Source organism: Musa acuminata, chromosome BXJ1-5 (genome assembly GCF_036884655.1).
Source record: "Musa acuminata AAA Group cultivar baxijiao chromosome BXJ1-5, Cavendish_Baxijiao_AAA, whole genome shotgun sequence".
In the NCBI taxonomy this organism is placed as follows: domain Eukaryota; kingdom Viridiplantae; phylum Streptophyta; class Magnoliopsida; order Zingiberales; family Musaceae; genus Musa; species Musa acuminata.
This window is the reverse complement of record NC_088331.1, coordinates 43,148,056-43,168,277: the sequence shown is the minus strand read 5'-3', so window position 1 is coordinate 43,168,277 and position 20,222 is coordinate 43,148,056. Positions and strand designations below refer to the sequence as shown.

Sequence of the window (20,222 nt, the reverse complement as noted above, 5' to 3'; positions counted from 1 at the left end):
TAAGTGCCACAAGGTTTTATTAACATTAATGCCGGATGAACATGAGTTAGAGCTAGGAAAGCCAAAAGAAGCAAGTTTCTCCGAAGTGGGGAGATGGTGGTGCAACAGTCTCTACAAAAATTAATCCAATGAATAACATGAAGCCGCAATAAACAACATCATCGAACCCCGTCGAAAGAGGGAATAGTGTGCAAGCAGAGTTTATAGTCAATATGTAGTCAGAGCTGTCTAGTCTCTGACAACAGGGTTTACATGTTTCGCTTGGTCAAGAAAGATAGCGAGCTTACTCCTTTGTAGCGATTGAGTGCGATAGTTTGAGTCAGAAAAAGTTCAGCCGAAGTGATTTTAAGGTGAGTGTTGAGCATCCGAAATGATTCCTGAGTCGAATGGAGGTTGGCTCCGACCTTTTCGGGGTTATGAGGCTGAGTCAAGACGAGTTTGGTCTTCTCGGGGATCCTACATAAGTTGTCAATGTCGGGGGATTTTTTGATTTGACCTTTTCAATGATAAAGTTAATCTTAATGAAGTGGGAATAATAGAGGATTCAAGTTTGATCCCTTGTTCAGGTCTTGAGGATTGCCCTGTACATCCTCTTATAGCTTATTTATGCGGATAGTCGACCCGTATAGTTCCTTGAGACACGTCCTTAGTGAAGAATGACTACAAGGACGTCGCTTACGTGTGAGCCGACCGCAGGGGCAAACAAGCTTTGTCACCAAGGGGTTATTGCCCTCGACGATCAGTCCGTACCTTCCATCGAGTCGTGATCGACTAGGGGCAATAGGTTTCCGTCCTATCGTTCGCTGTTGGAAAAGGGTGATCCGAGCATTTCTCTGCCCATATCAACGTTTAGGTGGCTGAGTTGATGTCAGGATATTCCCTATCAATTAGTATGGCTAACTCTCGTTTCAACATGTTGCAACTTTACAAGAGAACCTTTTCAGTCTGGAAACATATAAGGTTATCAATTTGAAGAGATTGTTTAGATGAATGTGGACTCTCAGTCTTTTAATGGTTGTTGATCATTGCTTATCTAAATTGTTAACTATCAAACATGAGCTTTCAAAGTGAGTACGTTCAGATCATAAAATTAATTTGTCCGGCTCCAAAATCTTCTCATGAATATAAGCCGATGTGTGCTTTCATTGGTTGTGTTCTACTCGCTATGCTTTTGATAGCTCTGTTCTACACGCATAATATAGCTTTTTGACAGTAGACTACAGCAAACATGATGAATCAAAGAATGACACTGCTTCTTCTCTCTCTGTTCTCTCAGGCAATGGAGCACTCCGGAGGTAGGCCCTGCGAGAACCTCTTGAGGTCACTGCAGTAGTTGTAGATCATGTAGTTCTTCTGCACCCACTTCATCCTCTGCTGGCCCATCGAATCCAGCTCTTGGTTCCACCACCCACCATTGCTGGGAACTGAGTTGGAAGCACACTCGGTGGTAGCAGACGATGGAACGCAAGTGTCAGCCTTGAAGTTTCTGTATGATGCAGTGAAGGGAGCTTTCGACCAGTCGGTCTTGACGAGGCCGCCTCGGGTGGCCCAGTCATCAGCATTCCAGAGGCTGGAGTAGATCCTCATGGGCTGGCTGTTGGGGAAGGCGATGCCCCTCGATTCCAGGTTCTTGAAGTCTCTGATGGGTGTGCCATCGACCATGAAGCTGGAAGAAGAACAAGATCCATGGTGAGCATGAGAATTCGCATTGACTGTGTTGAAATGATATAGATTAGTAGTAGTGCTCACATGACGTGTCGGGGATTCCAGAGGATGGAGTAGGTGTGGAAATCCTCGGTGGGATCGAACCAGAGCTTGAACTGCATCTCCCTGTTTCCCTTTCCCTGGGTGAACACATTGGTGTGGAGCGTGTACGGATCACCGCTGAGGTTGCCCAGGAATTCGAAGTCGATCTCATCATGCGTCGGCCCTTGCGAAGACAACTGCAGGTAAACACACCAACAACATGAGTTCTTCCTCCGTAACTGACGAAAGTTGCAAGCCATTTAAAATGATGGAACTCACGTAGTAAGCGGTGACGGTGCCGGCAGAGTTCCCGGGGACGAGTTTGATCTGCATGTCGATCTTGCCGAACAGGTACTGGTTCTTGGACTGGAATCCGGAGCCGGAGGCCTTGTCGAGGGAAAGGGTGAGGAGCTGGCCGTTGTCGAGATTCTTCGCGCGGTCGCCGCCCCAGGTGACGTCGAACTCCTGGTAGAAGTTTCCAGCGGAGGCGATGGCCACCAAGGAGCAAGCTACAAGGAGAAACCGCATCGCCATAGTGGTGATGATGGTAGTAGTAGTAGTAGTAGTAGTAGCGAGAGTGGGATAAGAGGATGCAGTGTGGGGATTGGGTTGCGATCGAGGGTTCATTATATAGGTGAAAGGGAAGAGAGACGGAGCCATGGATGATGGGTTGGCAATGGGCTGGAGACAGCAGTGGTTTGAGCTGCTATGAATTGGATGGGGAATTCAGGGAGTGTGAGTGGAAGGGGAGGAGCGGCTTCCCATGGCCAGCTTGCAGCGCCTGAGGGGGTCCGCTCCTCGGAGATGGAGCCATGCGATCATAAAACCAGCATTTTGCTGGTTTCATGCATTTCTTTTTCCTAATTAAATCTTTTCAATTCGAGGACGAGTTTTGATGCAATGGTTTGAGAAGCTGATGTTCAATGGATCGGGAGAGGTTGGAGACCACACACAGCTGGGTGTGTAGAGGTTTATGTGGACAGGTTGGTGTGGGGTGGGACGTGGTGTCGTCCTCCTTGGGTGATCATTTTGACCTGGACTCCTTGGGTGTCGTTGTATATCCACTCACTTCTTGGGTATCCTTCTCCTTGGGGAGATTAAGTTGTTAGACATCAACTCCGTATTTCTCATGTATATATATACACAACTGTTAGCAGATTCACTCACAAAAAAAAAAAAATTCATGATAAGCAGATAAGATTTGAGGAAATCTCAAAAATCTTTCATGTTGAATGTGTATTGTAGAAGCTTTATTGTAGAAGCTTATCTGCTTATCATGATTTTTTTTTTATTGTAGAAGCTTTATTGAAGAACAATTATTGTAGAAGCTTTATTGAAGAAGAAGTGAAGAAGCTTTATTGAAATAACTTTAGCTTGAATACATTAATATATTCCTCTCCTATTTATACAAATTAGGAGAGAAGATTTTCCTCAACAGAACAGAGGATCTTGTCAAGGATACCAATCTTGGATTGATGCAAAGAATGATTTACAAGCCATAATCTTCGTAAGAAGGGCAAGAGCACATTGCTGCTATTATTGCGATTACGACGATGATGGCTACAGTAGAGGAAAAAGCTGCAGTAATAGAAAAAGCTATAGCATTAAATTACAATAAAGGAAGAAGTTGCAGTAGAGGAGGAAGTTGCAGCGATACTATAGCAAAGGAGGAAGCTACAATAGAGGTACAACAGAGGAGAGAGAAGAAAGCTGCAATAGAGGTACAATAGAAGAGGAAGCTGCAATACTAAAGACGCTATAGTGGAAGGGAACGAACATTGGTGCAGAGTGGCAATGGAAAAGATAGTTGTCGTTCGTCGAAGAGGAAAGATTTATCGCATCGATGGTATGACTACAGAAAAGCAGTAGTAGAAAGTTTTTTCGACATTGGTGCAGAGTGGCAATGGAGAAGATAGTTGTCGTTCGTCGAAGAGGAAAGATTTATCGCATCGATGGTATAACTACAGAAAAGTAGTAGTAGAAAGTTTTTTCTTTTACCGTCGGATATGAAGAGTTGACAACGAGAAGAGAGCTTGCACAAGTAGCTCTGATACCATGATAAAAAGAATAAAAGATATAAAAGATATAAAAGATAAGAAGCTTTATTGAAGAAGAAGTGAAGGAACTTTAGCTTAAATACATTAACATATTTCTCTACTATTTATACAAATTAGGAGAGAAGATTTTACTCAAGAGGATTTCCTTCAACAGAATAGAGAGATTTCCTCGTATAGTTGGAAAAATCTTCTGTGCATTAGAATGAAATAGATAACAAAATATTTAAAATAAATTTGATAAGATAAATAACAAACTTGTTACAAATATCATTATCTAAGTTAACTTATACCTTCTAAGATCTGAGGACATCAGTTGTCTTTTCTCTCTCTTCTATCAAGGTGACTCAACCATGTCTAATTTGGGTAGACAGTAAACAAAAAAATCCTAATTAGAGTGACCTTAATGGTTATTAGTTCTGATGACAGATTCTATTAGAAGCATTCCGTTCTCACACAATGCATCTATTCTTGTGATCGATTAAGGCGACTCACAAACTGATCCAAGATTGACCTGGTCTTCCCCTCCTCACCTTAGAACATGGGGTTGGACATCCGGCTTTGTCTCCCCTCACTTCTCTCTCCTCTCCTCCAAGCCTCAAGTAAAAAGGCACTGGCATCTGCTTGGATCAAATGCCACAAACTCCACCTCTCCCTTGCCATTCCTCTTCCTAGTTTGCATCTGAGTTCTTCTGTGAAGTATGTACTGATTAATCTTGTCAAGGTAAAGTGCACAGAGCTAACAAGTCTTTCCATTCCTTTCTGTCACTTGTTTCAAAAGAATCGACATGCTTGCTGCACTGTGATCCCTTTTTTTTTCCCTGTAGCTACAGTCTAAGAACATCAAAATTTAAGAGTGGAAATAAGGTTATGTGTTTCTTTTTATTATGAGCATGGATTATTCGAGTGCATGAAATTGGATACTAATAATATATTCGAGTGCATGGATTATTCACTTCATTTGGTAATGTATTTTGATACTATATTCTCGTGAATTCTTTCACTTTGTTATCTATCATACGATCTAATATATATAAGTAGCTAAATGTTCGTTTCGATTATAAATAGTGATCGTAAGACTAATCATTGAGACAAGTACTATTATTTTATTTTCCTCCCTTTTCCAAGAATGCCAAATTGGATTTTCTAATGGAGTAAACTACAAGTGGATTAATGAATCTATTGTTTATCTGAAGGAAAACAAAAAGATAATACACTAAACACAGTTTAAGACAATAAGAGAGAGAGAGAGAGGAATTGATAACAGTGTGATATATATATATAGGTCAATAATTGAATTTGATTATCTCATAGACCCTGAGATTAACTGGATAAATACACAACTAGAACATGGCACATTGGGGACAAATGAAATTGAATTGTTTCAATTGTTTTCCTTTGTCATGCTTGTCGTTGACCTATGTTGATATTGATGATATCATTGATACATTGCTAGGTCAAACTTATATGTTGCTTTTGTGCACCCTGCTGTCTTCATGCAGTCAATACCACATGGCTACGTCAAAACCAAGTACTCGCCTCAAAGAGAGGAGCAGCCTCGTCTCCCACGCTCGTAGCACCACCGACGATGGTGCACGTCGGCGACGAGCCTCGGTCCCCAATTCTCCTGACCGAGAGGCCCGGCCGCCGCAGTGCAAGACGCTGACGAGATCGAACAGCGACGTCGGCAAGAGAGAGAAGAGCGTTATACACCGACCCGCCACTGCCACTGCCATTGTCAATGTCACCAGATCACGTCTGCCTGCAAGAAAGCCCATCGAGAAACCTCCGTCGCCCTCCCACCCGTCTCAAAGAACACCGCCGTCTGGCGCCGTCAAGGAGAGAGCTCTCAAGAAGACTCCCTCCTCCATACCACGAGCTGCTATCTCCTCAAAGCCGGCCGGTACATCGATCTCCTCAAAGCCGACCGGTACATCGATCTCCTCAAAGCCGACCGGCACATCGATCTCCTCAAAGCCGGCCGGTAAATCGGTCTCCTCAAGGACAGCCGGTACATCAAGTAAAGCAGCAACGACGCTCAAGACCGCGAGGACGCAGCCAACGGTGAGAGCAAGGAGTCCAGGGAGTGTCATCCCCAAAAGAAAGGAGACGACGAGCGTTGCTGCTCCAAGCACACACGAGGAGCCAGTCGTTGCAGCTGAGCAAGACGAGAAAGTGGCACCGCCAGCCCAGGTCGAAGAGAAAGAACCTGTAAGCGTGCCGTCGTCGGAAGATCTCATATCTGATGAACCGATGGACATCGTCGAGGACGAAGAAGTTCTTGAAGTCACTGAGCAATATGAACCAATCTCTCCCGAGCAAGCTCCTCCGCCCACTCCAGTTGACGATGGGAACGGTGGTGATCGTGGCGGAGACGAAGAGCAGGACGGCGCCAACGACGATGAGCTCCCGCAGGGCTCCGAAGAGGAGTCGGTTGCAGATATCACCGATGAGGAGCCTGAAGAAGAACCAAGCGAGACCGTGGAGCAGGAAGATGAGGCGGAGGAGGAGGACATCAAGACGCCAGAGGCAGAGCCGAGCACCGCATCGGCCGTGCCGGAGAAGGAGACCGTGGAGGAGGCGCCGACAGTGAAGACTCGCAAGAAGCCGGCGGTGGCGCAGGAGGAGAAGAAGGAGACGCAGATGAGCAACGAAGTGATCGAGCAGACGAGGAGCAGGCTGTTGGAGAAACAGAAGAGCAGGGTGAGGGCTTTGGTGGGCGCCTTCGAGACCGTCATGGCGCTGCAGGACCCTGGAGGTCAAACTGGTCAACAAAACCATTACAACGCGACAAAAGAGTCAACAGAGTCAACCTAGATGGGAGAAAGTGAAGCTCCAATGGTGTCATTGTCCTTCCTACCGAACTTATTAGTGGGAAGTAATGCACAATGGAATCACTCTTTGGGGTTGTATTATTAGGTTACATGGATCATGTATTTTATCTTTCTCTAATTGTGTTTTCTGGTTGAAATATTTCTAGAAGAAATATAAAATTAAAATTATTATCTATAATGGATGATAAATATGGATCGATCATCTTTTATCTATGGTCAGGATACGATTACGACGTGAGAATTTTACGTGCGAATCATTAATTAGTATTAATTTTTATTTCTTTGGAATAATAGAAATAACGTCAAGCATCATAATCATTTGATCGATCCCTTCTCATTGATTATAAGAGGTTTTTTCTTTACTAATGATATCTATCGAGTTGTTTATCCCCTTGAGGACTCCCTAGAGAGATAGGACTGAAGCACTTCAAGCAAAGATAAGGTGAGCATTTAACTTGAAAGCTGATAGCTTATTCATGTCTTCTTCATCGTCTATAAGATGTGGACTTGTCTATCATTGGATCCAAGGGAAGTTATCTCACTATTTCACTCCTCATACTAGCTGAAGCTAATATTGTTCTCTATGGCCTAACGAAGACGACAAACCTAAATCACTCTATTATTTATGTGAAGATTGATTTCTTCCAACTTGTTCATTTTGCTACGAGAACCTAATGCCAATGTAAGTGAAAACCAAAACTTGCAATTAGTCATCCTTCCAAGTGCACTAAATTGTCAAAAAATAAATTATAGTCTTGTGTTATAGATAAAAAGATAGTTTGAGTTCCTTTATAAATAGAGAAGTAATTTAATGCATCTTGAAATCAAGAGAGAAATAAAGAACAAGAGAGGTTGAGAGATTGAAGATTTAAAAGATTGAAAGATTGTAAATGATTATATGGAATATATATATATATATATATATATATATATTTATGATTATCTATATTCTTCTCCCATCTTCCTTTCAAATTTGTCAGCAGCCCATTGATGCTTCACCTAAACATTCAATTAAGACATGGGTCTCCAAATCAAGTCAGGCCTCATCTTTCAAGCCCTCATCCAAAGGTGAGTGACCAATGTAGTATTCTTTGGCAGATAAAGTGAGAGACAACGATGGAAAGAGGCAAATGGAATCAGTGTTTTTGACATGCACTGATATGGATATTCTGCTGCACCAAATGCCAGAAAGATAAGAACAGAGGTGGATGGGGTCATCGGCAGCGGTCTAAATGATCCTATCTTGTCATCAGTGCCTTGTTCTCTGTCTCATGTGTCAATTCTGGTTTATCAATGGTGAGAACCGATTTGCAAACAACAGGTCACAACCATGTCTCTCAGTAGATATCTTATTGGCAGAAGGCAAATATGACAACGTGGTTGCTTGTCCTTTCTAGAATCTGAAACTTTAAAAAAATATTATATATATATACACGAATTTTATAAAATAGATCAATAAATCTAATAAAAATAATATCATATTAGTCTGACTACTAATTATAATGTTGGTTGTTCATAAACTCAATCATAAAAATATATATTTTTAAATAATTTAGGTTATAAGTCTTAAGTGAATGAATAAGTAATTAATATAGTAAAACTCAAATTATTAATTGATATTAATTATTTCTAGATTCTATTTTTTAACCATCAAGTACCTTATACTGCATATAACTACAAGAATACTTACCATTCTTAGATAAAAAAAACTGTTATAATATGTTACAAAGTATCTTTAGTGACTCAACAATTGAGTCTGATCATACCAAGCCTTAAGATAATATTTTACAATCATAAAACTTGATTAATGATCTCTAAGCATATCACAAAATTAGTTTTTATTATTAATAATATAATAATATATTACTTTATATTTTTTTCAAAAAATTATACCTCCGTATAAATATAAACTGTAAAGTAGACTTCTTATTATCAAGATAATTTACAGAATTAGCATATGAAAAATACTATCATTTCAAGCTGATCTAATATCATATATGCGAGAATATAATCATTCATCCCTTTCAGTTATCTTATTTATTTCTTTGTAGTCTTTTTATGTTTTTATTCCTACGTAACTCTAATATCTACCTAGTATTTTAATTGTAAGTTGATATATGATATGACATAAGCTTAAACATATAATAGACTTCCAACTATGCATACATAAAGAATATTTTTTTTTTATTTTTTTTAAAGTTATTTTAAAAATACTTATTTTGATTGAAATCTTACTTTTATCATTTGCTGAATAAAATTGTATACTAAATCTCTTCAAGACTTAGTCAATATATCATTCTTAAGACACTTGTAGCAATTCTTGAGATATATCCCTAAATATCTTAATGCTAATAACATAAAATACCTCATTCATATCAACCATCTTAAAATTCTTAGTGAGAAATTCCTTTGTTTAGTATATATTATCAAGCAAGCAAAATATTATCTATATATAAGACCAATATAATAAACTTATTTTCACTGATCTACAGATATAAATACTAATCAATAATATTTTTATTAAATATGAAAGAAATAATGATATTAAGAAATTTTATATACCATTATCTAGAGACTTGTTTAAGGTCATAAATGGTTTTCTTAAATTTACATACCAATTTTATATTTTTTATTTTCTTTGTGAATCATTTAGGTTAATCTATATAAATCTAAATCCTCATTCAAAAAACTTATTTTCACATTTATGATGTAATTCAAAATCATAATAACCTACTAATGTAAAAATAATTTTTAATGACTTTATTAGAAAAAATATCTCATTATGGTTGATGTATTCATTATGAGTAAAATCTTTAACTATAAGTCTGACTTTTATATTATTCGATATTGACCTTTGATTTATGTTTATATGACAAACTCTTTTATAGTTGTTAGGAAAAAATATCATTGACATCTTCGCCAACTCAAAGTGGCCCTGATCCATATACGAAGAGTCATCCGGAATAGAGCATAGTCTCTCTAGACTCATTACCTACATAAAGACCGAGGTTGGGGGTTGCTTCTCGAGTCAATCCATCTGATGCTTAAGTTAGTATCGATGTCTCTCTACCTTAATTTGGAGTTAAAGGTGCGTTTTTCTACTAACCTTGAGGAGAAGAAATATCCTATAAAGATTCCATAGGGGTAGTTCATAACCAACCCGAGCTACCTCTTGGACTTTCAAGAATATTTCTACGAATTTTTCATTAGGGAGGTAGTTTGTAATTGACTCAAGCTACCCTTGGACTTTCAAAAATATTTTTATGAATACTCTGTAGGAGAGATAGTTTATAATCGACCCAAGCTACTTCTTAGACTTTTCAAAATATTTCTATGAATATTTCATAGGGGAGGCAATTGATAGCTTGGTAACTGACCCGAGCTGCCTTTTGGACTCTTATCTATATGGGTAGGAGGGTGTTGGGCTTCTTGCCTTTATCTTCCTATGGGCTTTACATGGTGTTGATGTGATAAATGGTAGTCAATTGAGATTATATTCTCTATCATTTGTTTCCCCTGAAATCATTGTAGATTTAGAAAGGGGTTGGAAAGGTCGGGGGTCATCTTGCACAAGTTTAGATACCTGATCATCCTAGCCCATTTCAAGGCATGGTATTTTGAGTTGGAGCTTGAGGATGACTCATTCATCGACTACCCCAAGGACTATAGTATTTAGATGAAAAGTAAAATACATTTTAATGATAATCCTGACTCATTGCCTTGTTTGGATGCCTGATCCATTGGCAAGCCACCTTTGAGCTTGTAATATTAGTTCTTGGTTCTCTTTTGTCTTTTTGTAGATTGATGTCTAATTTTAGTTATATAGATCTGATCTATCTAATGTAATTTTTTCTTGGAATAATAAAAAGATACCTTCTGCAAACTTGAAATGTACCTCAATCGGACCTGAGGGGGGCTTTAAGGATAAAACTTATTTAAGTTAGAGATATGTCATATTCTTGATAATGCCACACCTTTTGATATCTCGAGGCAATATATCTTATCTCAGACAACTTTTACGACTCGATATGGTCATTCTTAGTTTGACACCAACTTTCCTCAGGATTAATTTGAGTCACTTATATTAGCCTTGCGTAGCACCAAGTCTCATAGCCGAATTTTTCAAGGGTGAATATCTTAGTTGTAGAGCTTGTCTACTACCTTCTTATATCTTAGAATTCATAGATATGTAGTTGCTCGGGTTTTATTGATTAGGTCGAGTCTGACTCAAAGTACTTCTTCAAAGGTTTCCTTATCGAAGTTCTCAACACAGGGTATCGGGAAGACTATCTCGGGTGGCAGAACAGTCTTAGTAATGAAGGCTAAGCTAAAGGATGATGCTCAATAACTTATTCATCTATGTACCCTTCGATTTAATGATTTACTTTTTAAGACATTTGAGGATAGATCGATTGGTAACCTCGGTAACACCATTGGTTTGGGGGTGAGCTACCGAGTTGAATCTTAGCTAGACTCTATAGGACTAGGCCTAGCAAAACTTTCTGAATTTTGAGTTATTAAACTAAGTCTTATTATATGTGATGATGGCCTTCAATATCCCGAAGCGAGTGACGATATTCTTCCATACAAATCCATCGACCTATTTATTAGTTATTGATCCTAATGGCATGACTTCTACCCACTTTGTGAAATAATTGACATCCATGATGACGAACCTTTATTGACATAAGGCTAGTGGAAAGCGCCCAAGAAGGTCCATACCCCATTGAGCGAATGACCACTTGCAATTGATCGGGCTCAAGGTGACTACACCTTGACTACACCTTGACCTAAGCAAATCCCATCTTTCTTATAGCATACGATCTCACCTATCCAATTTGGTTCCTCCCCAACCATAGTCATGTTGAGTTTCTCGATAGTTCAAGTCGATAATGTCTCGACCAATGGGCAACCTTGTTTAGGAGTTTGGGTAGATGCCAATCAAGCAAGTGCATTTGCTTGGATATTTTCTTCATGTGATATTTGAAGCACATGGAGTTGGGTGAAAGTGTGAGCTAATTTTTGCACATTAGTGAGGACTTCACTATGGTTGTATCTAAGGCATTATAGTTTCCTTTCACTTGGCTCATGACTAATTGTGAGTCACTGAACACCGTTAGTTCTTGGACTTGGAGTTCTCGTGTGAGTCAGAGTCCCAAGAAGAGCACCTCATATTTGACCTCATTGTTAGAAATTTTGAATTCAAATCTAAGGGCTTGCTCATACATATGTTAGTTCGGGCCCTTTAAGATAATGCTGATGTCGCTTCTCTCCGATGTGGCTCACCCATCAACAAATAATGTCTATGCTATGAGAGTATGGCTATCATCATTAGGTGGGAGAGTTAGCTCTGAGATAAAATTTTCTAGGGCTTAGGCTTTTATAGTAGTTCTGGCACATATTGTATGTCAAACTTACTTAACTCTATGGACCATTTCAATAGTCGCCCTACGACGTCGAATCAAAATAAAATATGTTTGAGTGGTTAGTAAGTAATGATCTGTATGGCATGCACTTTGAAAGTATGAACAAAATTTTCTTGTCACGGGCACTAATACAAATGCTAGTTGCTATATAGGCATCTCACCTTGGGTCCACTTAGGATATGGCTAACATAATAGATAAGCCTTTGACTTCCTGCGTTGTCTTAGACTAGCATGGAGTTAATGGCTAGGTCGATGATACTTTAGTCTTTTAAAAGCCTCCTAGCATTCCTGTGACCACAAGAAACCCTTTAGGTTCTTAAAAGTTTCTAAAAAAAGTTGATATTTGTCATCTAAAAGAGGTAGGAATCGATTCAGTGTTGCCATTCGCCATGTTAGTCGTTGGACTTCTTTAATCGTCTGAGGTGAGCACATCTCTAGTATGTCTTATATCTCCTCAAGATTTGCGTCTATCCTCCTTTAATGTATAATGAATCTGAGGAACTTTCCTTAGTGGACTCCGAAATTACACTTGGTCGGATTAAGACGTATGTTGTATCTCTTTAGGATTTAGAAAGTTTTAGCCATGTTTGTTAAGTGTAAGTCAGTCATTTTGCTCTTGTCTATTATGTCATTTATGTATACTTCAATATTTCTCTTGATTTGGTGGTTGAAGATTTTATTTACCATCCTTTGGTATATTGCCCCTATGTTCTTCAGCCCAAACAACATAACTTGGTAGCAATGTCTCTATCAGTAATGAAGGATGTGAGTTCTTGATCTTCTAGTGTCATTCTTATCTAGTTATAGCCAGAAAATCCATCCACGAAGATAAAGAGATCATGACCTAAGATGACATCAATCAATTGATTTGTTTGAGGGAGCGGATAGTTGTCCTTCAGACATACCTTGTTGAGATCGATATAGTCAACACATATCCTCTAGTTTTTATTTGATTACTTAATAAGTACAACATTACTAAGCTATAACAGGTATTGCAACTAGGCAATGAACCTTGCTCCTCATAGCTTGTTGATTTCGTTGCTAATATTCTATTGGCATTTAGGGGCAAATTTGCGGGGCCTTTACTTAATTGGTTAAGCTTCGGGAGAGATGTTCAGATGATATTGAGCCATATTCGAAATGATTCTTGACATATCACCCTTGGCGACCATGCGAATGTCTCAACGTTATACTTAAGAAAATTGATAAGTTGTACTCCTTATCAGGTAATAATGCTCCCATCTTGATGGCCCGATCGAGGCGAGCCTTGTCTAGGGGTGTTTCAATCAATGGCTCCACCAATTTCGAGTGTGAAAAGGGCTTGGCAAAATCTCTAGGGTCCACAAGTGGTACCTCGGGTCGGACCTTCTTAGGTAAGGAGACCGTTATGAGGTAGCACCGTTGGGACTCCCTTAGGTTGCTCCTTAATTCGTCAATACCGATGTTAGTTAGTAACTTCATCATCATATGATAGGTCAATATTTACTGCATGTAATATGTTCAATATAGGTCGACATATGATGACATTATATGCCAAGAGAATATTAACCACCGTGAACTTAATCATAACTGTTTTGGAGTATGGCTCATCTCCAAATATGACGTGTAGGCTCACGATCCCAAGAGGCCAGATTGAGTCGTTCGTGAATCTTGTTAGCGAAGAAGCCATAGGGGTGAGGTCATTAATCGTGAACCCAAGTTTTTGAAATGCGTCAAAGTTGAAGATATTAGTAAAGCTACATGTATCAATCATGACCCTCTTTATGTGGGCGTTGACCATTTTCACGAAGATCACCAAGGCGTTATCATGGTTTGGGTTGAGGCACTTTATTTCTTCCTTTCTGAAAGTTAATTCTTGGTCATTGTTAGTCTTGGGGCACTTTCTAATAATGGCACAGGCATAAGCTTTACAACATGAGGTGTTATCTCCACCTAAGGCTAGACTATTGATGATGACATCGATCTATCTCTCAAGTAGCACCTAAAGTTAGGGTGATGGCTCTCGACGTCTTCGGATGAACTGCCCGAGGTGCCCTCATCGTATGAGCTCCTTAATCTATTCATTCAAATTGTAATAGTCCTCCATATCATAATCATAATTATGATGAAAATGATAATACTTGGATTTGTTTCTTTTCTTGAGTGGAGTTCTTATCAATCGAGGGTCTCTCAATAAGCCTTTTTCTCTTATCTACAAGAAAACTTCAATTCTAATCAAGTTCAGGGGGGTTAGTTCGGACCTCGTGTGAGGCAAGTCAGGTTGTTCATTTCTCTTTTGCCATGGTGACATTGGGGCTAGGGCGGATTGTGGTCACTCTTACCTTGGTCTCTCGTGAAATTCCCCACGCTTGCTCGAGACTAGTATATTGATGACAATGTACTTATTAGCTCTTTGAAATACTTCGAGTACCATCATTAGTGTTCTTTCTACCAACAACCAAAAGAGGTGGGAGGGCTTTAGTCTCATCATAAATGATTGAATCATGAGCAAGAGGTGAATCTTATCCACACCTCGAATCTTATTGGTGAATTGAGTGATGAAGTTCAAGGGTGTCTCCTCCTCGTGTTGTCATAGTCCGAGAAGCATCACCATTGTGGGCCTCGGGCATATATTCTTGAGGAAGTAGAGCTTAAACTCTTTTGCTAATTAAGAGAAAGAGCTAATAGAATGTGACTGTACCACTCTCTCATCGAACCTCTTAATGTGGTCGGGAAAGTGCAGCACATTAGGGCATCCGAAGTGTCATATAGTGGCATTTGAGTCTAGAAGGCAATGACATGCTCTATTAGGTTAGTAGCATCATCAAAGGTTTTCAATGAGAGGAGGCAAAAGTTAGTGGGGATCAACTCCTCCTAGATATCTTAAAAAAATGGTGATCGACCCAAGGTGGAGCCGATCTGCCCATCACCGTTCGATTGGTGAAAATCGTGAGGCATCTCTTCCAAGTGTCGATCCATTTGCTATAATTGGATCATTAGAGAATTGCCTATTGAATCGATTGAATGGGTCTCAAATTCAAGCAAAGTGAAGCGATGGTGGAGTAGCCTATTAAACTTTGCTGTCAGGGAGTAGGGCACTCCTTTAGTCGGTGGCTCTATAGGTCTTGGATGCCCATGAGATGTTGGTAATTAATCAGGCAAGATGACCCTAATGGGCGTTGATGCCGGTAGTTACCAAATTGTTGATGTTGGTTGAGGCGATGGCGTTACCCACTAGTTTGACCAAGGTAGAAGTGGGGTAACAGCTTGTATTATATCGGCTAATGCTTACATTTGTTAGGTAAGGTTCAATAATGCCTCGATAAAAACAAGTAGATGACTCAACGACACTCCCAAAAATGAGGGTCATTAAACAAGCACCAGTACTACATTGATACTTGTGATGAGGTGGACGTATCTATGTGAGGAAAATGGCGGTTGTTGCCCTATCTAAGTAAATGTGTCATAGGTTAGAGGTGAAGCCTCATTCGAATGTTTATGGATAGGGTCAGCCTACGAACGCTTCTACGACATCAGGCCATCTTTCTAGTACCAAAATATTAGAAAAAAATATTATTGACATCTTCGTCAGCATAACGTAGTCTTGATCTATATGCGAGGAATCATACAGAATAGAGCACAGTCTCTCTAGACTTATTACCTACACAAAGACTAAGGCCGAGGGTTGCTTCTCGAGCCAGTCCCTCGATGCTTAAATTAGTACTGAGGTCTATCCGCCTTTATCTAGAGTTAAGGTCGTATTTTTATATTGACATTGAGGAGAAGGAATATTTCATAAGAATTTCGCAAAAGGGGGAGTTTGCAACTGACCGAGCTACCTCTTAAATATTCGAGAATATTCTTATGAATATTTTGCAGGGGAGGCAATTTGTAATAAACTTAAGATACCCTTTGGACTTCTGAAAATATTCTTACGAATATTCCATAGGGGAGGCAATTTGTAATCATCCTGAGCTGCCTCTTGGACTTTCAAGAATATTTCTATGAATTTTCTATAGGGTCGACAACTTGCTAACTAACCTAAGCTACCTTTTGGACTCCTATCCATATGGGTAGGAGGGTGTTGGGCTTCCTAGGCCTTACATGGTGTTAACGTGGCGTATGGTGGCTAGTTGAGTCTATATTCCCTGTTAACAATTATTGAGCAATTCCACAAGTCCTTAGACCATTCTGGTCTATTAATTTTAACTCTTTTTTATTGCATCGTATGACTTTTCAGAATTATTATTTTTCATGACTTGTAAAAACAATAGGAGATTCTTTTGATTTTATATCATGATTTGATTCTTATAGATATATTACATAATAATAAAAAATAATAGGTCTCCTTTCTTTTTTAGATATTATTAAAATTACTGATTATGATTATTCTATAAGTTCATTAGAGTGATATTAATATTATATGAGAGTTCACTAATGTTATTTTATTGTTCGCTTTTATCAAATCAGTTAGTGATTTAAGAAACAATAATATCTTAAATATAAAACATTTCACTTCTATTAATTCTCTATTTTCTAGGAATATTATATCACTGGATTCAACTATTCTTGTATAGAGTAATAAAATATATGCCCTTTTGAATTTTCTTATATAACCAATAAAATATCCATTATAGTCCTTGAATCCATGTAATTTGAAGATCTTTTAACTCTACAAGATAATCCCAAATATGTAAATGTCTCAAGTTAGGTTTCCTACCAATGTATAACTCAAAAGAGTTGATGTAATTAATTTACTAGGAATTTTACTCAAGATATACATAACCATCATTAGAGATTCTCCTCGCATTAATTCAGGTACAAAAAAATAACTTATTAAGCTCCCATAAATAGTATGATATTTTTTCAAGAATCTTATTATGTTGTGACACATCTAGTAAAATATATTTAGTATAAATACCATATTTTTCTAAGAATCTAGCAAACCAATCAAAATTATGATCGGGTTTATCATAACTACCATAAAATTTATCACCCTTGTGATAATTTTTAATTTTTTTTATCTAATTGTCTCTTAATTTTATTTATCTACGATGTTAACAGCTTGAGACCTTTGATAGTCATATTTCAATAGGTAATCTATAAAGGCGATAAAAGATCTTTTTTCACTAAAATAAGAAACATGAATTGACCCGTAGATGTAAGCATGTATAATCTCAAAGAGTTAATCAAATTATGTTTCATTTCAATATTTAATTATAGGATTATTGTAAACTCAAGATTCACATTAATTATGTATATATCATTATATAAAATTTAAAAATTAACTTCTATTGAATCATAAATACATTTAGTTTACAACCACCAAAAGGAAAACAATATTATGATAATTTCGAATAATGAATCTAAATTTATAAAATTGTAGGAACATAATATGCATCCTCAAAATGCATCGAATGAATTGTCTCTAGGTGTAGGTGATAAATATTAACTACTATCACTTTCGTTTTAAGATGATTTTTTTGTAACGATAAATATTTTATTATTTTTTAGTTTCTATAATAAATTAAATATTTATTATTGGTAATATACGTTAAAGTATCAAAATCAATCCATTAAGTATTAGAAAATAATTTATATTATGTTTGATTTGAAACATACAAATGTCTGACTTATATTTTTCCCTTTCAAGCTAAATTTTATAGTTTTCTTCACGTGACTTTCCTTGCCAAAAAATAGTACTTTACAATGAAGTTTTTTTTTAATGAATTTATATAGTATTTATAAACTCAAGTGATTTATGTTTCAACTTTCTTTTATTGTTACTTACTTCTTGAGTAGTACTCAAAATATTATTAGTCTTTCCTATTTTAATCTTATTTTTTTGTAAAACATATATACTAGTTGATTTATTTAAATTTCACATATATATATTTTTTTATAATAAATTTAAATGAGCTAAACTAATAAAATAGAATTAAAAATAATTACATGAGAAAGGACTTAACTACATTCATGCTCATTATTCTTGAGCTTTCAACTTTGTTAGTCATGTTGAGAATATAATTTTTGAATTTCTCAAATACTATCATACTAAATTTCAATCGGTTCTTTCATTAATATATCATCTAGTGACTTGTTAGTAAATTTAAATTGATCTTTAAATATTTTAATACACTAATTGTTTATTGTAATGAAGTCTAAATATTATTAATAATTATCATAAAATTGAGTCTTTTAAAACTTTTTTGATCATTTATCTCAATTATTTGTTTCACAAAACATTTAGTAGTTAAGTCTGTGATTCTTTCAACTAGTCTAATCAAGGTTTGATATGCCTAGTGTAAATTATATATGCTCAAGTTATTTATAATAATTTAATCCAAACATAAAGATATTTATCAAAATATAATGTATAAAGTATCACTATAATAAAATAATATAATATTAATATTTTAAGTTTATAAATAAATGTTGAACTATTGATATCATCTTTGTTTTATATTTAAGTGAAATATTGATATATCTAATATTCATACAAAAAATATTTATGAAGGACTGATATCATCCACATGGAATAGTGTTATTAGCTTTGGATATATAATTCTAAACTATAAGGTTATTCAAAATAGTATTATTCTACCATATCACATAATTATTCGAAATAAATTCTCCTTTAGGATTATTCTCCTAACCATATATATCATTATAAATATTATTTTTCTTAATATTATTTAGGATTCATTCCTTAATGTAATTTTATAAGTGATTAGTCTATGCCACTTTGACAACTAAAAGATTAATAAAATAATATAAATTATAATTTTAAATATCCTATAAATGATGAAACATTTATTATAATTTACATCACAGAAGCCTACTATCACAGACTAAGCAACCAGTGAAATAAAACTCAAGGATATGAATTACAAATAATGTTCATCAATTTTTTTCAATCTAATTTATGCCAAAATAGTTCAACAACAATAATAATAACCATAATAGTTGTTAAACATTAATCAACATAAAAAAAAGACTCATATGATAACTATAATTATGATGAAGCATAAATAAGAATAACCAAACAAATATCCAAGAATAATTGGATTTTTATTTACCACAAGTAGAATTTTATTAATATATTATATAAGAAAACTATCAAAGAAAATTATAATTTATATTTGTTTAAATTCTACGTGGAACCCTTATACCAATCATCTTTGTTTAATTTGGTAGGCCTAAAATTTGGTTACTTAAATTGGACTCATAGATTTGGGTAAACCATTCACCCAATTAGGCCCATTAAAATTAAAGTTGATCAAAATAAAAAATTAATCAACATTTAATTTTTTTTCCTCGAATTCAATCAAAACTTAATTGATTGAACCTAAATCCAATCAAGCAATCAAAATATAGTAATAATTAAGTTTGATCAAAATATTTAATTAAAATAAATCAAATTGATTAATTTTATAATTAAGGACACAACTCACTAAGTTTTAATTTCTCAAGGGTAAAACTATAATTCTTATATCTTAATTTCCTGAGATGTTATGTCTTTTTATAAGTGAGAGCAGAGGATTTAGAATAAGTAATTAAGAGTGTATCCCTCGTCAAGATGATCTTTTAAGGAATCGTATCATAATTGAACTTTTTTTTTATTGGCTAATAACTGTAATCAAAATTTAATAATATTCATAATATATTTTATCTAAATAGAGCCATGTAATCTAACAAAAAAAAGCATGAGATTAAGATTTGAGTGGATACATAATATTTATTGAAGCCAAACACATCAAAGAGATACGAGAGAATTTGTGTATGTTTTTTTAATCTTTAGGTAAAATTACACTATTAATTTGAATTTTCATACAAAATTGTAATTAGCTCCCTATTCTTTAAACTCACACTTGGTCTTCTAATATTGTAGTTTCAAGTTCAATCATGGTTCAAATTAACTAAAAAAAATAAAATTTAATGTGTCATATAAAGGCTTATATTTAAATGACTAAACCATGCACATGCACGTGCATGGGCCAAGCCATGCATGCACGTGCATACATGTAGCTCATCCAACACCATCCAATTCCTCCTCCTTGTAATCATACCTACATGCAGTCTAATGTATGCCCACCACTCTTCCCTTGACACAGAAAAATGAATGTGTATGACAGATAAAGTGAGAGAGAGCGAGAGTTACCGCAGTTTCGAGATCCAAAACA

The 20,222-nt window shown here is 36.4% G+C and overlaps 2 protein-coding genes across 2 annotated transcripts; one reads left to right on the top strand and one right to left on the bottom strand.

The window, feature by feature from the left end:
- Window positions 1-1,085: 1,085 nt before the first annotated feature.
- Window positions 1,086-2,550, bottom strand: LOC135674410 (xyloglucan endotransglucosylase protein 7-like). Its single transcript, XM_065184226.1, has 3 exons — window positions 2,026-2,550; window positions 1,750-1,943; window positions 1,086-1,666 (listed from the first exon to the last, which is right to left on the bottom strand). Exons 1-3 carry the CDS (start codon window positions 2,404-2,406, stop codon window positions 1,273-1,275), a joined length of 969 nt encoding a protein of 322 aa, XP_065040298.1. The 5' UTR covers window positions 2,407-2,550; the 3' UTR covers window positions 1,086-1,272.
- A 2,762-nt stretch (window positions 2,551-5,312) lies between these two features.
- On the top strand, window positions 5,313-6,617 carry LOC135673988 (uncharacterized). Its single transcript, XM_065183395.1, has one exon. It carries the CDS (start codon window positions 5,313-5,315, stop codon window positions 6,615-6,617), a length of 1,305 nt encoding a protein of 434 aa, XP_065039467.1.
- The last annotated feature ends 13,605 nt before the right edge of the window (window positions 6,618-20,222 follow it).

What these genes read in the sequence shown, in the direction of transcription:
- LOC135673988 (XM_065183395.1), top strand. Translation starts at nt 5,313, where the DNA reads ATGGCTACGTCAAAACCAAGTACTCGCCTCAAAGAGAGGAGCAGCCTC.
- LOC135674410 (XM_065184226.1), bottom strand. Translation starts at nt 2,406, where the DNA reads ATGGCTCCGTCTCTCTTCCCTTTCACCTATATAATGAACCCTCGATCG. An exon ending in GCACCGTCACCGCTTACTAC is followed by an intron (nt 1,944 to 2,025) that starts GTGAGTTCCATC and finishes GTTTACCTGCAG; the next exon opens with TTGTCTTCGCAAGGGCCGAC. An exon ending in TGGAATCCCCGACACGTCAT is followed by an intron (nt 1,667 to 1,749) that starts GTGAGCACTACT and finishes TTCTTCTTCCAG; the next exon opens with CTTCATGGTCGATGGCACAC.